Below are 12,726 nucleotides of genomic sequence, written 5' to 3' on the forward strand. Positions count from 1 at the left end.
AGGGCTTACGAAGAAAACGATAAACTGTACACTTCAATTATTATCAGTACATTACGTGTTCCCGTACCTCCTAGCTTGAACTCTGAAGAATGACTACTGGTTGGGTTATCAGTAGTGGAGCTTAGATCTAAATTAAGATCGGTGAAGTCAAATGAGTTTCAACTAAATCATAGGCGAGCTGAATCAATAAAATATAAGAAATAAGACTCAAAATACAATATAAATATATAAAATTTATTGACATAAGGGACATGACCTCCTTAGCCACAGCTATCCTCCGCCGTGCTGGTTGGGTTCATGCATCGGCTTTCACCGTGAGTTTGTAGGACGTCCAGATGTGGACGTGAACGTCCACAAACTGAACTCCGTCATCCATTTTGCAACTCTCTTCACTTTCTTCTTCTCCAGACTCACGTACTGACACAGCTCAGCCAGCCCTTACCTGTAGCGCGATCGAGTCTCCTGTGCAGAATTTATTTTTTATAAGAACAAATGTAACTCAAAGCAATCCTGCTTTTTGCAGGCTCTCGACAAGATTTCTGCACTTGTGTTCAGCTGCTGCCTCCTGGTGCTCCTCCATGTCTTTCAGTTATCATCTTGTTTGGTGGCTTCGATTGGCCTAGTGGTGCCGAGTCACTCTCCCGATCTGATCGAAATGACGTGCTTGGCTTGATTGTCCTGGCAGTCAGGGACAACCAAGTTGGGCGAGAAACGTAAGCGATGATGTGTAGACTAATTATTTATTATAAAATCATAAAGATCTGATTTTGATCACTGTACCTTGTTCGGTTGGTTTGTATTTCTTTATATAGAACAAACAGAGAAGGCTGGACTCGTATTACAATCCGAATTCAACTACTAGTCACAGCAGTATACAGCAAGATGCTATCCTTTTAGTAAAGAGAGCACTCCGCCAGTTTGTATCCAAACGGGATCTTATGTTATCACCCTCCGGCAACCGTAGCGGCAGCAGAGCGAACACACGTACTGGATTGAAACTCCTGAAATATTTGCGTCGACAGACCCTTGGCGAAGATATTAGCATACTGCAAACTTGATGGTATGTGAAGATCATGGACATGACCAATAGCCACCTTCTCGCGGACAAAATGCATATCAATCTTAATATACTTCATACATCGATGATGCACTAGGTTGGATGACTTATAGATTGCATTCATGTTGTCATAGTAGACTATGATCATGGTCTGAAGAGAATGGTGCAACTCCTAGGGCTGCAGATCCAACATGCCTCTGATACAGCATTAACAACCCCTCTGTACTCGGTTTCAGCACTGGAGCGAGACACAGTTGGTTGCCGCTTGGAGAACCAAGACAACAACTTGTCGTCCAAAAAAAATATAATAGCCAAACGTGGATCACCGAGAATCAAGGCAACCTGCCCAGTCGGCATCAGAATATGCGACAAGTGAAGTGCTAGTACCTTTCAAATATCGTAGAATGTGCTTGATAATATTCATGTGTGATATCTAGGGATCATGCATGTAAAGTCATGCCTATTGAATAATGTAGGTGATCTCCTGACAAGTGATGATGATGTACTGAAGGGCACCAACTAGACTATCATATAAGGTTGGATCTAGTACAGGTGGTTCATCATTAGCCGAGACCTTAGACTTGGTGTTGATCGGAATAACACATGGATTACATGAGCTCATTCATCCCTGCACAATCCAGATTTTCTGTAATATATTTATGTTGTGTCAGAGAGATACCGGCGGCCAATTTGGCAACTTTGATACCAAAAAAGTATTGAAGTGGACCAAGATCTGTCATGACAAACTCAACATTGAGCATGGAGATGATATAACGTAGCAAACCAGGGGACGAGGCAGTTGGGATAATATCATAGAAGTACAATAATAAATATGTTGTGTATGCACCACGTCTATATACAAATAATGAAGAGTCCGCCCCTAGGGTTGAGGAAGCCAAGTAAGTGGATATAGAAAGCAAAATGTTGAAACCGGACGCGAGGTGTCTGTTTAAGTCCATAGAAAGCTTTATGCAAGCGACAAACATGATCTGGATAAGTGGCATCTCAAAACCCAGAGAGTTCCTCACAGTAAACAATCTCGTTCACGCCATGAAGAAATGTGTTTTTAACGTCGAGCTGATGAATGGACCATGAATAAGAAACTACCAACATCGGAACAACTCATATTGTCATTTGCTTGACCACAAGATTGAATGTTTCATCATCATCAACACCTGGTGTTTGATTAAAGCCACAGACTACCGATCTTGCCTTATAGCCGCCTCCACCTCCGTGCAATCCATGGATCCGCTGCCACCTCCATTACCTTCTTAGCGGTAGTGGATCCATGGATCGCGTGGAGGTGGAGGCGGCCGGTGGTGGGCGCGCGCGCGCGCGAGAGAGAGAGAGAGAGAGAGAGAGAGAGAGAGAGAGAGAGAGAGAGCAATGGCATTAAAATTGTTGGGAAGTTGAGTAGCAGGGCGCGTGAAGCTGAGCAGTCACGCGCGTGAAGACGTACGGATTTTTATGTATCACTACCGGTTCGTATACACAACTAGCAGTGCTAGCCATTATAACTATCGGTTATAAAAGGCACATCTTTTGATGAGATAATATCACTGTCGGTTCGTGTTATTAACTGGTAGAGTTAATCACCATCACTATCGATTCTTGTTGTCTTGGCTTTTGATATGAAACTGAAGCTTTCGAACTGGTAGTGAAGAGGGGGCGCAGATGACCCTTCCTGTGGTAGTGGCCACCTTTCCATATCGCGTAGGATAGTATCAAGTTTATGTTGTTGCTGATGATCCAAAAGGTCAACATCCTATATGTAATCTAACCCTATGATTACATGTTCTCTAGCATTGCGAAGATAGGCGTCGGCCCTGTGGTGAGGTAGACATGGCTAGGGTTGTCCGGTGCAGGTGGTGACTTGAGGAGTGGCATCGACAAGGTAGACATGGCTGAAGAGGAGTAGTCGTGCAAGCAGCAACTTGAGGTGGCAACATCAGTGAGGAATAGAAGTAGATGATGAAGTCTGTGAGCGGTGGCATTTGGACTTCAGATGCCCGATATGGAGAGACGACTCTAACAATTTGAGACCAAATAGGAAGCATGCAATGAAAAATGAACCAAGAGGAAGAAAACTTGGGTTGAAAATAATAGTTCACCCTCCTAGTTGAATCCATAGAGCTGCTCGACACGTGAGCACATTTCAAAGGCCCAATCCTTAAACACGGTGCAAACTGAAAGATTAGCATCAAATATATGCACTACAACAAAAATGGTCATTTGAGCCGGGTCATCAATGCCGGTACTGATACTAGGTTACGAACCGGCACTGGTCAAATATATGCATGGGCAGTGATCAGGTTGGCCAGTGTCATCCACCGAAGGGTCTTGACCTCGCGGGCCTTCTGGACATCTAGGGCCCTCCTATTGGAGCCCTCATCTTTTGTCATGAGCAACTCACCTAGTATTGAACTTGACGTGGGACGCACTCCAAAGGCCCCAACTATTTCAATGGTTCAGGCGGGGCCCCCTACGCCGAGGGCATGCTAGACTCCATTTATGGCTACGGTTGTTGGTGTGACTCAATCTTGTTGTTGGGGTGTTGTACCATTGGTGGTGGAGTAGGAGGAGGTAGGGCAGGCCGAAGGGGGCTCGGTAAGGTCCCGAGACCTACCCAGCAGCCTGTTCTGGTTTTATGACCCCTGGACCGCCTATCGCCAGCTCTTTCCCCTGCTAGACGTCCCGTCTACCTCTCGAGGTACTCCGTTCGAAAGGCTATAAGGTTTTGGCAATTCTCGGTATTATGGCCACGCCCGGCTCCGTGCAGGATGCACCAGCACCCTTCCTATGGTACCAGAGCCTGTGGTAGGCATTGAAGGTGTTGGGGGATCTACGTGCACCAGAGCATGTGGTCTCTCCAGAGCCCCCCTCCATTAAGGGAGGTAGAGGAGACTACCCAACAGCCAAATTCTCAGAAGACGTCGGCTCGACAAAGGTATCCTGGGCACTTTCACAAGAGACGCCGCAAAGGGTGGGCCCAAGCATAAGTGCCCCTAGGCTCGAGCGCCCAGAACCACTGAAGGGCAGCCTGCACGCTCGCGGCCTCGGCCGTAACCCCTTAGGGTGTTGTGAGGTCCTCGCTACATCATTATTGGAAGGCCTCCACGCTAGTTCGTGCCCGGGCCACCGCCGAGTCGGTGGTGGCTGGAGCGTTACTATTCCATCCAGTGGCAGAACTAGTGGGTGTACATAGCTTGTATGGTTGTGGTGGTCATGCGGACCCTCGCACAGGCATGGTCTGGGAGTCGGCCGCCTGTGCTACGACTTTAATAGTCTTTTTTTTTTGCTGGCATCCTACCTCTCTTTGTATTTCTATGTTTGAGTCCCCACGGAGGGTATGCTGTTGGCGAAAGAAAATCTCTTCCACGAATAAGTGCGGTGAAAGTCTCCCCTAGAGAGGAGACTCAAGCTTGGAGAAGAAGTGGAGAGAAAAAATACCGATGTGTTCATCACCAAAAGATTGGTCTCTAGGTCTGATGGTCACGGGTTTGTATTTATAGTGCTATATCGGCTGTAAGTATATAAGTATGCCCCTTACAGAGATAGTAACATAAGCCATCACTATATCACAAAGACCTAGACTTGTTGAATCACACAGTGTGGGTCTAGGTAGAATACTTTTACTCCTAACCTAAAGATATTATCTAACATGGCAAAATACAGTAGTGTAAACTGGTCCAAAGAGTGGGGCTTGGCCGGTCGTAAATTGCGGCGCCAAACGGTCCCGTGTCAGAGTGACATCCACTTGCATCGGGATGTTAGGGCAGCCACCACTTGCGCCAGTCTTAACTATCAGTCACTTTGTGTCAGGCCAATTGCAGTTGGTGTTCTCTTTTGCAGATATCCCTCGGAGGCTAGCTACTTCTCCTGTCTCGAGAGACGGTGTCTGGAGAGGTCCACAGCCTCCGAAAATTTTTAACTTCTTCAGAGAGTCCAGAGCCAAGGGCTCTGGATAGACTCTTTATAACGTCTCGTTAGTGATGTCTATAGGCCTCAACAATTAACAACTGTGACATTTGACAAAATGACCTTAAAGAGATGGAATTACTCACTGCTTTTTGAAAGGGACTCAAGATTGTTGATCTTAGCGGTAGCTCTTTGCAAGTTCATAGATGTACAACTACATTGATCCTCGATCATGCATTCGTTCCTGCATTCGATCTTTCTCCCCGGCAGATCGCATAATTAGTCACACCACTAATGAGGTTGAAAGACGAACTAATCAATGACGTTAAAACTGTTAATCATAGTCGGGGCATGAGTACGTCATGGCGATGTAGAATCTGTGCGTATGGCTGACGACTGGACTGGATGGTACGGCGGCAGCGGCGGTGACGTACAGCCTCAGCCTGCTGTCCCAGATCATCGCGCCCATCAAGACAGCGCGGCTGACGTGCGACCGCGCGCGGGATGCCGAGATGATGTCACGGCTGCTGGTGCACGACGACCTCGCGGTCTGCCCTGAGGGCACGATGTGCCGCGAGCCCTGCCTGCTGCGGTTCAGCCCTGTGTTCGCGGAGCTCGCCAACGACATGGAGCCCGTGGCGCTGGACGCACAGGTGACGACGCTGCATTTGCCGTGGTGAGGGCAAGCGAACGTATCCGAGGTGAGATAGATGAAAGGAGCATGTACGCGGGAGCACCGCCCCGGCTGCCGGCAAGACAACCGCGGCCATGTTTGCATGGCTTGTCGGTTTTTTGCATGATACTATTTTGCACCGGAAAAGAAAAACAAATCATGATGCATGAGCATGGCCTTGACCCGTTTGAGTTTCGACCAATAATCCCAGGAATTATCGTCTTTATTGTTGCTACATGCAAAGCAAGCCCGCGACCTTACTGCGCTGACATCATGAGCGAGAGGTCCGTGTTGATAGCAAACTTAGAATGCATCGTAACTGATCCTGGTGAGCGCGGCCGTCCGAGATTGGATTGATACGGATCAGAAATATACATGTAAAAGGATACGTATAACTTGTAGCACATGGAGTATTGGAGTTTGAATAATCTACAGCCAGAGATAGTATACGGATGAGGAATATCAGCCATAGATCTAATTGGACCTTCAAAATTAAGGGTCAGATGTTTTGTTTTTTTAGGATTTGCTTCTTCTTAGCGCGTCTCGTTAAGGATCGGTGTAAAGCTCCTAAAAAACCCCTCCAATTAGTTTGATATGTAGGGCATGCAAGGCCTGAGCCCAGCCCGCAGATCTGGCATCAAATCGGTTAGGGTGTGTTTGTGTTTTTTTAGGATTTTCTTCTTCTTAGCGCGTCTCGTTAAGGATCGGTGTAAAGCTCCTAAAAAAACACCCTCCAATTAGTTTGATATGTAGGGCATGCAAGGCCTGAGCCCAGCCCGCAGATCTGGCATCAAATCAGTTAGGGTGTTTTTGGTTCTTTGAACGGAGTTTTATAGAGTTGTATTGTATAAGCATATTAAGTGAAGTTATATTGGTTAAAAAGAATAGTGTCTGGTTGGTAGTATCTGTCTAGATAAGTTGAGCTAGATTTCTGTTTGAATGACTGAATTTGAGTCTGTATGAGTTGAGCTAGATTTCTGTTTGATTGATTGAATTTGAATCTGTATGGGCAAATATAAGAGTTGAGATTGTGATTGATTACTCGTATAAAGATAATTTTGTGATACCGATAAGTAGACTCACCTATATGAGCAGATGCAGAGTTTGCATCCGTCGAGTCATGCTAGAGAATGAAACTCGAATCAAGTTCCACTCTCGGATCAGAATAAGACTGTATATTTACATTCACCGAATCATATTAGAATAGTAGATATGAACAACAAAATATGTTTCTCGTTTCTTAATAAGATTATAAATATCTAACGAACGAGCCTAAAGAGATTCTACCAACAAAACACATTTTTCATGATGCAAGGGTCATCGAGCGCCACTGGGCCAGGCTAGGCACGGCTTGCCGGCCGGCCGGCGACCCTCTCGCCAAGAGTTACCCGCGACTATTCAACGTCCGCAGACCACGCACTCCACGCACACGCATGGGCTAGCTGCGTACCCCACCTTTCAGATGGCAGAGTGAACTACTGCTCGTCAGAATTTCAGCAACCAGCATTCTCTCCGTACCAAACATGCCCATGAAAACCGCAGAGGTATTGCTAGTTGATGTAATCGAAATCTATGATAATTCAGTGACTAAAGGTACATAGATCAAGGTTCGTGCGAGAGAATTTTCTCCTTTTTTTCTTAGAGGGAAAGAACCATCCTCGGGACGATCGATGCTCGATCCCTTTGTCCGCATACATGTAGTTTTTGGATCGCCTATGGTATAAGTTTTGGTACGTCGTAAAACACGGCACGGTATAAAATATTTTTAACTGGATCGGTACGATATGAATACGACAGTCATACCATATCTAGGATTTTGATACGGTGGGTGTACCCGTACAACACGAAAATGATATAATATAATTTGTATGACTATTTTTCGTATTTATCTTTTTATCTTTCTAATACAAAACGTGAGATATATAAGTATGAGAGACAAGTGTGAGATAGTAAGATATAAATATATAAGGATTATCAGATGATATGAAGCGTAAGTGCACATAAAAGATATAAATATAAGATAATAAAAAATAAATATGTAAATATTGTCAGATGATATAGAGCAGAAGCATACCAAGGTCGGCACAATACAACGACTACACAAAGTACTGAGGACCGTAGTTGGTTCTTTCTCTGATCATGCCTAATAAGCACAGTCAGACTCGCGAAAGCGAAATGGTGTTTCATCTGCACAGAGAAAGAATACCGATCGACTCGAAGAACCTCCATTTACGTCCTTGCATCGCTTCAGACGTGAAATCGCAATGCTACTACCATGCCAACTTTCGGCAGCTTTGCTTTATGCGTCAACAGCGGTGCAGCTCGCTGGCACGTCGCCGCCGCCCCAGAACCGCGCCCAGATATATCCCTATCGGGACGGGAGATTCGTCCGGCTGCACCACCGCGGAACGCGCAGCAGCTGACTTCCTCCGGGCCGGCCGGCTCTTTGCCCGGTGGCCGGAACGCGACGTGCAAGGTCACGGTGCAACGCAACCGTGCAAGAGCCCGTGAGGGTGGTGAGGTGAGGTGAGCCTTCGAGTTTCTCATCTGCATGTCAAAGGGTGAAAGAAAGATAGATGCGCCCACCGTGCCGCACCGCTGCAGATGGTGACACGCATTTTCACAGTGGCGGTTGTAGGTAGGATGTAAATTTTGTATTTTTATTATTGGATTGATCCAAAACTAAAAAAATAAACTAAAGATCTATTCTTATCTAATTAAGTATGGTGAGATGGTAGATGCAATTATATATGGTGGGATGGTAGATGCAGTAACTCTCTAAATAGAAAACATATAATAGGGATTTTTGCTATGATTTCCAGTTTCTATTATTTTAGAACAATCACAGCACTTTTATGATGATGTCAAGAGTCCTAAATTCACATTATTTTAATTTGGAAATTATAACTAACTCTACCTCTGTCCAGGGTGCTTCCCACATGCACATGACCAAATGCTGTTCTATTCTTTTTCTTGCTTTCAAGAGCAAAAGTACATAGTCTCTCAACTTTGATTTCATAAACTGAATTCATCATAGGAACGGCACTTTGCACCAACAATACCTGCAGAGCCGTTCATCTCTTCCCTTGCGCTATTGGCTTCTTCCTCGGAGGCAAATTTCACAAAGCCGAATCCTTTTGGTGTGCTGGTCGCCTTATCCATGATAGCCGTAGCTGCACTCAAACAAGAAGCTCCAACTTGGGTAATCACGTCAGGCACATCAAGTATCAAAGTTTATTCCGGCAAGTAATAAGATAGACCTTCGATTTCTTGGCCGTACAGTGAGAAAGCTTCTGCTAGGCTGTCTTCAGTCGCAAATTGCGATAGGCCTGCAATAAGGATAGAGGACTCAGAGGAGGCTATAGAAACGACAGTTACGGGCACAATTTTTCAAAAGAGCATTGCACAATAATTTCCTACTGGTCCCAGCGATTATCAAATGTATATGGCATTTGTGTTTTAATCCCCAATGATAAAATCAGCTCAGATTAAGCTCAGACGCTTCTCACAGATCTCAGATTTCAAATAATATTATTCCTATGCAACACTGTGTACTTAAGAACAACATGACCAACAATTGATATTAGTGTGTAGCGAAAATAGTCTTATTAGGTTATAATTGTGATTTTAGTGATTAATAATAACATATTCAATGGGACTAACATATTTATTAAGAATATATGTTAGTAGGTCTTATGGATACAATATATGTAGAAGTCATCGTAGTCGGGATAAAGTTGGACTAAATTGAACAAGTCTCAGAAAGATTTGCCTTACTGGATAGTCCAGTGCTTTGAATGTTAAACTCACTGGAGTATATTTGAGAAAGAGGAAAGAGGCCTAAAGACCTCACCAGAAGGTCCGATGATCAGAGAAGATACACATCGAAATATTTTGTCCAGAGAAGGTTGTAGCCACTTAAATTGAAAATCAAAGCATCGGATGGTCCGGTGATCAATGTGTTGCACATATCGGATAATGAACAGTGTAAAGAGGCAGAACGAAGTTCAACATATTGAATGGTCCGGTGATGAATGCTGTGCACACTGGAGCATTATTTCTAGGGAGGGTTACATTGGCTTGATTGACTAAAGTCAACTCACCAGATAGTCTGGTGATGAAGTGATGTGCATCCGATGCTTTTACCGTAGCAATTTACACAGAGAAAAAGGAAAGACTCGGATGGCTCACGATAATTCACTGGATAGTTCGATGATGGAGATAAAGTGTACAACGGGATGCCTGGTGTTCAGAGAGACTTGAGTAGGATTCTAATGGATAGTTTGTGAGAGTGTACTCACCGGATAAACCGGTGTTAGTACTAGTGTTCTCATTAGATCATCCGGTGTTAACAACTTTTTTGAGCCGTTTGGTTAACGACTAGTGCGCGGGTTTGAGACTATAAATACCCCTCCACTCGGTTATTTGAAGGTGTGGCATGCTGCTGGAGTCCAAAGAAGTTCATGTACACCTGAGAAGACATCCAAGCCACCAAAGTGTTTAAAGTGATTATTCAAGGTGATTAAGCATAAGATTAGAGAGTGTTTAGTGCTTATAGGCCTAGAGAGAGTGTTGCTAGATGATTGCTGCCTAGAGAGTGGATTAAAGAGTTATCCAACATTGCACTAAGTGGTATGCCAGCACCTTGGAGTTTTAGTGACTCGCCGGCAAGCTTATTGACCTTCCGACTTGGTGTGGAGCGGCAACAAAGTGATTGTGTGGGGACACGGAGACCATTGTCTTGGTGGCTCAAGCTCCGAAGTGATCATGGCGGCAAGTAACCGGAAGAGAGGCTAGTGGTGAGACTTTATCTTGGTGACTTGGTGGCTCATCTGGGTGGAGGCTTTGTCTTTGTAACTTGGTGGCCCAAAAGTCATGACCGGGTGCCGACCGGGAGCATATCCTTTGTGAAGCTTTAATGTGGACTAGGGGTGGTATTCATGCCATCGATATAACAGAAAAAATCCTTATGCCGAGTTTGCTCTCTCTACCTACATTTCCGTATTTACATTATTACAATTTACCTTCTTAGATAGGTTGCAAGCGTTTTGATCGGTAGAATAGACACACTAGATAAATATAGAGCACATCTAGATAGAATTTGATATAGATTTATCTTGTGTTGTTTTTGGAGCCAAAATAGTTCTAAGTGTCATAATTCACCCCTTCTTATGATGTCACCGATCCCTTCAATTAGTATCAGAGCTAGGTCTCAAATCTAGCTCAACAATTTGTATTAGAACTTCACACCTTTTATAAGGTTTCGCCAATTCAAGTGAAATTTGAGCCTTAGTCTTATTGTGATCGGTTAGGCTTCACCGTCTAGTGAGTTGTGATGTGGGGGTTAGGATGAATTCCTATAGTGCTCCACCTTTTGATGGTACAAACTTCCCCCCGTGAAAAATTCTAATAACTTGTTATTTATAAGCTCGAGAGTTGGATGTTTAGAGAGTTACCAAGGATGGGATGAGACCTCACATCACCAATAAGGAGAGGCAATTGGATGCATTAGCAAAGAGTATCATTTTATTATCTATATGTGTTGATATATTTAATCGTGTTTATTCTCTTACCAATGTACATGATATTTGGACTAGTTTCATTGAAATACATGAAGGTACAAAGGATATGCGCAATGAGAAATATTATGTGTTTGTTACTAAGCTCAATGGCATTAAGCAATTACCCCGTTAAAATGCTAATGACATGTACTTACGTTTGAATATTCTTGTCAATGATATCAATGGGTTAGGTTTAACGCCAATTGAAGATGATCAAGTGGTGAGAAGAATACTTCAAGCTCTTCTTCCAAAATACAAGTTGACAGTCTCCATCATCTACGACAACAATGACATCAAGAAAATGACTCCAAAACAAGTGCTTGATAAGATCACCGCCCATAAGATGACAATGAACATGGGGGTAGAAGCTTCTTCTCATCCGACACCAAGAACCTTGATCTCAAAAGCAAGCAAGCTCAATGCCAGCACATGAAGACAAAGATGAGGAGACAAGAGCAAGAGTCAAGCTTAAGTGAAGATGATAGAGATGAAGATGAAGAGGGCTATAAAGAGGATGATCAAAGCACATAAAGTGATGAAGAAATTGATCATAAGATGGTCAAGCTCTTCTCAAAGTTATAGAAGAACATGAAAATGATCAATACCAAGGTTGATCATCCTATCTTCATTGAAGATTTGGTCAACACAATTGATCACATCAAGAAGGAGAAGAAGACTAAGATCAAGAAGAGTGATATAAGGGGGAGAGCTAAGGAACTTACTAGCATAGGAAGATAGGTGAGTGATAATGAAGATTCAAGCTCAAGTTATGAGAGTATTATCATCCATTTCTCCAAGAGAAGCTCTTTCTCAAAGTCGTCATCACACAAGTTGTCATCGCGTAAGTCATCTCACAAGTGCCTTATGGCCAAAGATGTGGATAGCAATATAAGTGATGATGAATCTGATAAGGATTCTCTTTTCTATAATAAACTCCTTCATTTGATCAATAACCAACAAAGAGCCCTTGAGAAACAATCTAAAGCGCTTAAGAAATTCAATGCACTTAATGACATTCATCCTACCTTTGTTTCTAATTATGAACAATTATTGTGCAAATTCAATTTACTAAATAAGGAGCATGAAGAAGTTAAAGCTAAATTTGAGTGCATTAAATCTCGAACTAAGGTCCCTTTGAAGCAATCTACCTCTCTATTTAATTTCAATCTACCTCTACTTCTTGCAATGATTTAATTGATATATCATGCTCATCTTTTTGCAATGAGATTTGTGTTTAGAATATTGTTGTAGAATCATCTAACAACCGTATTGCACAAAGAGAATGATGAGCTTCTTATGCAACAAAGGCTATAAACACATGTTGAACAACAAAGAAGGGCTAAGTGGTAAGAACATGCATCCAAGGAATGTGGTAAGACTTTGTGCTTACTTATGATCTTTATATTTGGTATAATCTATTATTTACCAATTGCTTTGGTTGTGTTGTCATCAATCACAAAAATTAGGGAGATTGTAGCGAAAATGATCCTATTAGATCATGATTATGATTTTGGTGA

At 43.4% G+C, this 12,726-nt stretch overlaps 1 protein-coding gene across 1 annotated transcript; it reads left to right on the forward strand.

The window, feature by feature from the left end:
* Positions 1–251: 251 nt before the first annotated feature.
* On the forward strand, positions 252–5,655 carry LOC133928133 (glycerol-3-phosphate acyltransferase RAM2-like). Its single transcript, XM_062374396.1, has 3 exons — positions 252–314; positions 524–580; positions 5,350–5,655. Exons 1-3 carry the CDS (start codon positions 252–254, stop codon positions 5,653–5,655), a joined length of 426 nt encoding a protein of 141 aa, XP_062230380.1.
* The last annotated feature ends 7,071 nt before the right edge of the window (positions 5,656–12,726 follow it).

This window comes from Phragmites australis, chromosome 9 (genome assembly GCF_958298935.1).
Source record: "Phragmites australis chromosome 9, lpPhrAust1.1, whole genome shotgun sequence".
In the NCBI taxonomy this organism is placed as follows: Eukaryota; Viridiplantae; Streptophyta; class Magnoliopsida; order Poales; family Poaceae; genus Phragmites; species Phragmites australis.

Excerpts from the sequence above, each read along its gene's own strand:
- LOC133928133 (XM_062374396.1), top strand. The coding sequence starts at position 252 with ATGACCTCCTTAGCCACAGCTATCCTCCGCCGTGCTGGTTGGGTTCAT. Across the intron at positions 315-523 it reads TTCATGCATCGGCTTTCACC|GCTCTCGACAAGATTTCTGC; the intron begins GTGAGTTTGTAG and ends TGCTTTTTGCAG. Across the intron at positions 581-5,349 it reads GCCTCCTGGTGCTCCTCCAT|AATCTGTGCGTATGGCTGAC; the intron begins GTCTTTCAGTTA and ends ATGGCGATGTAG.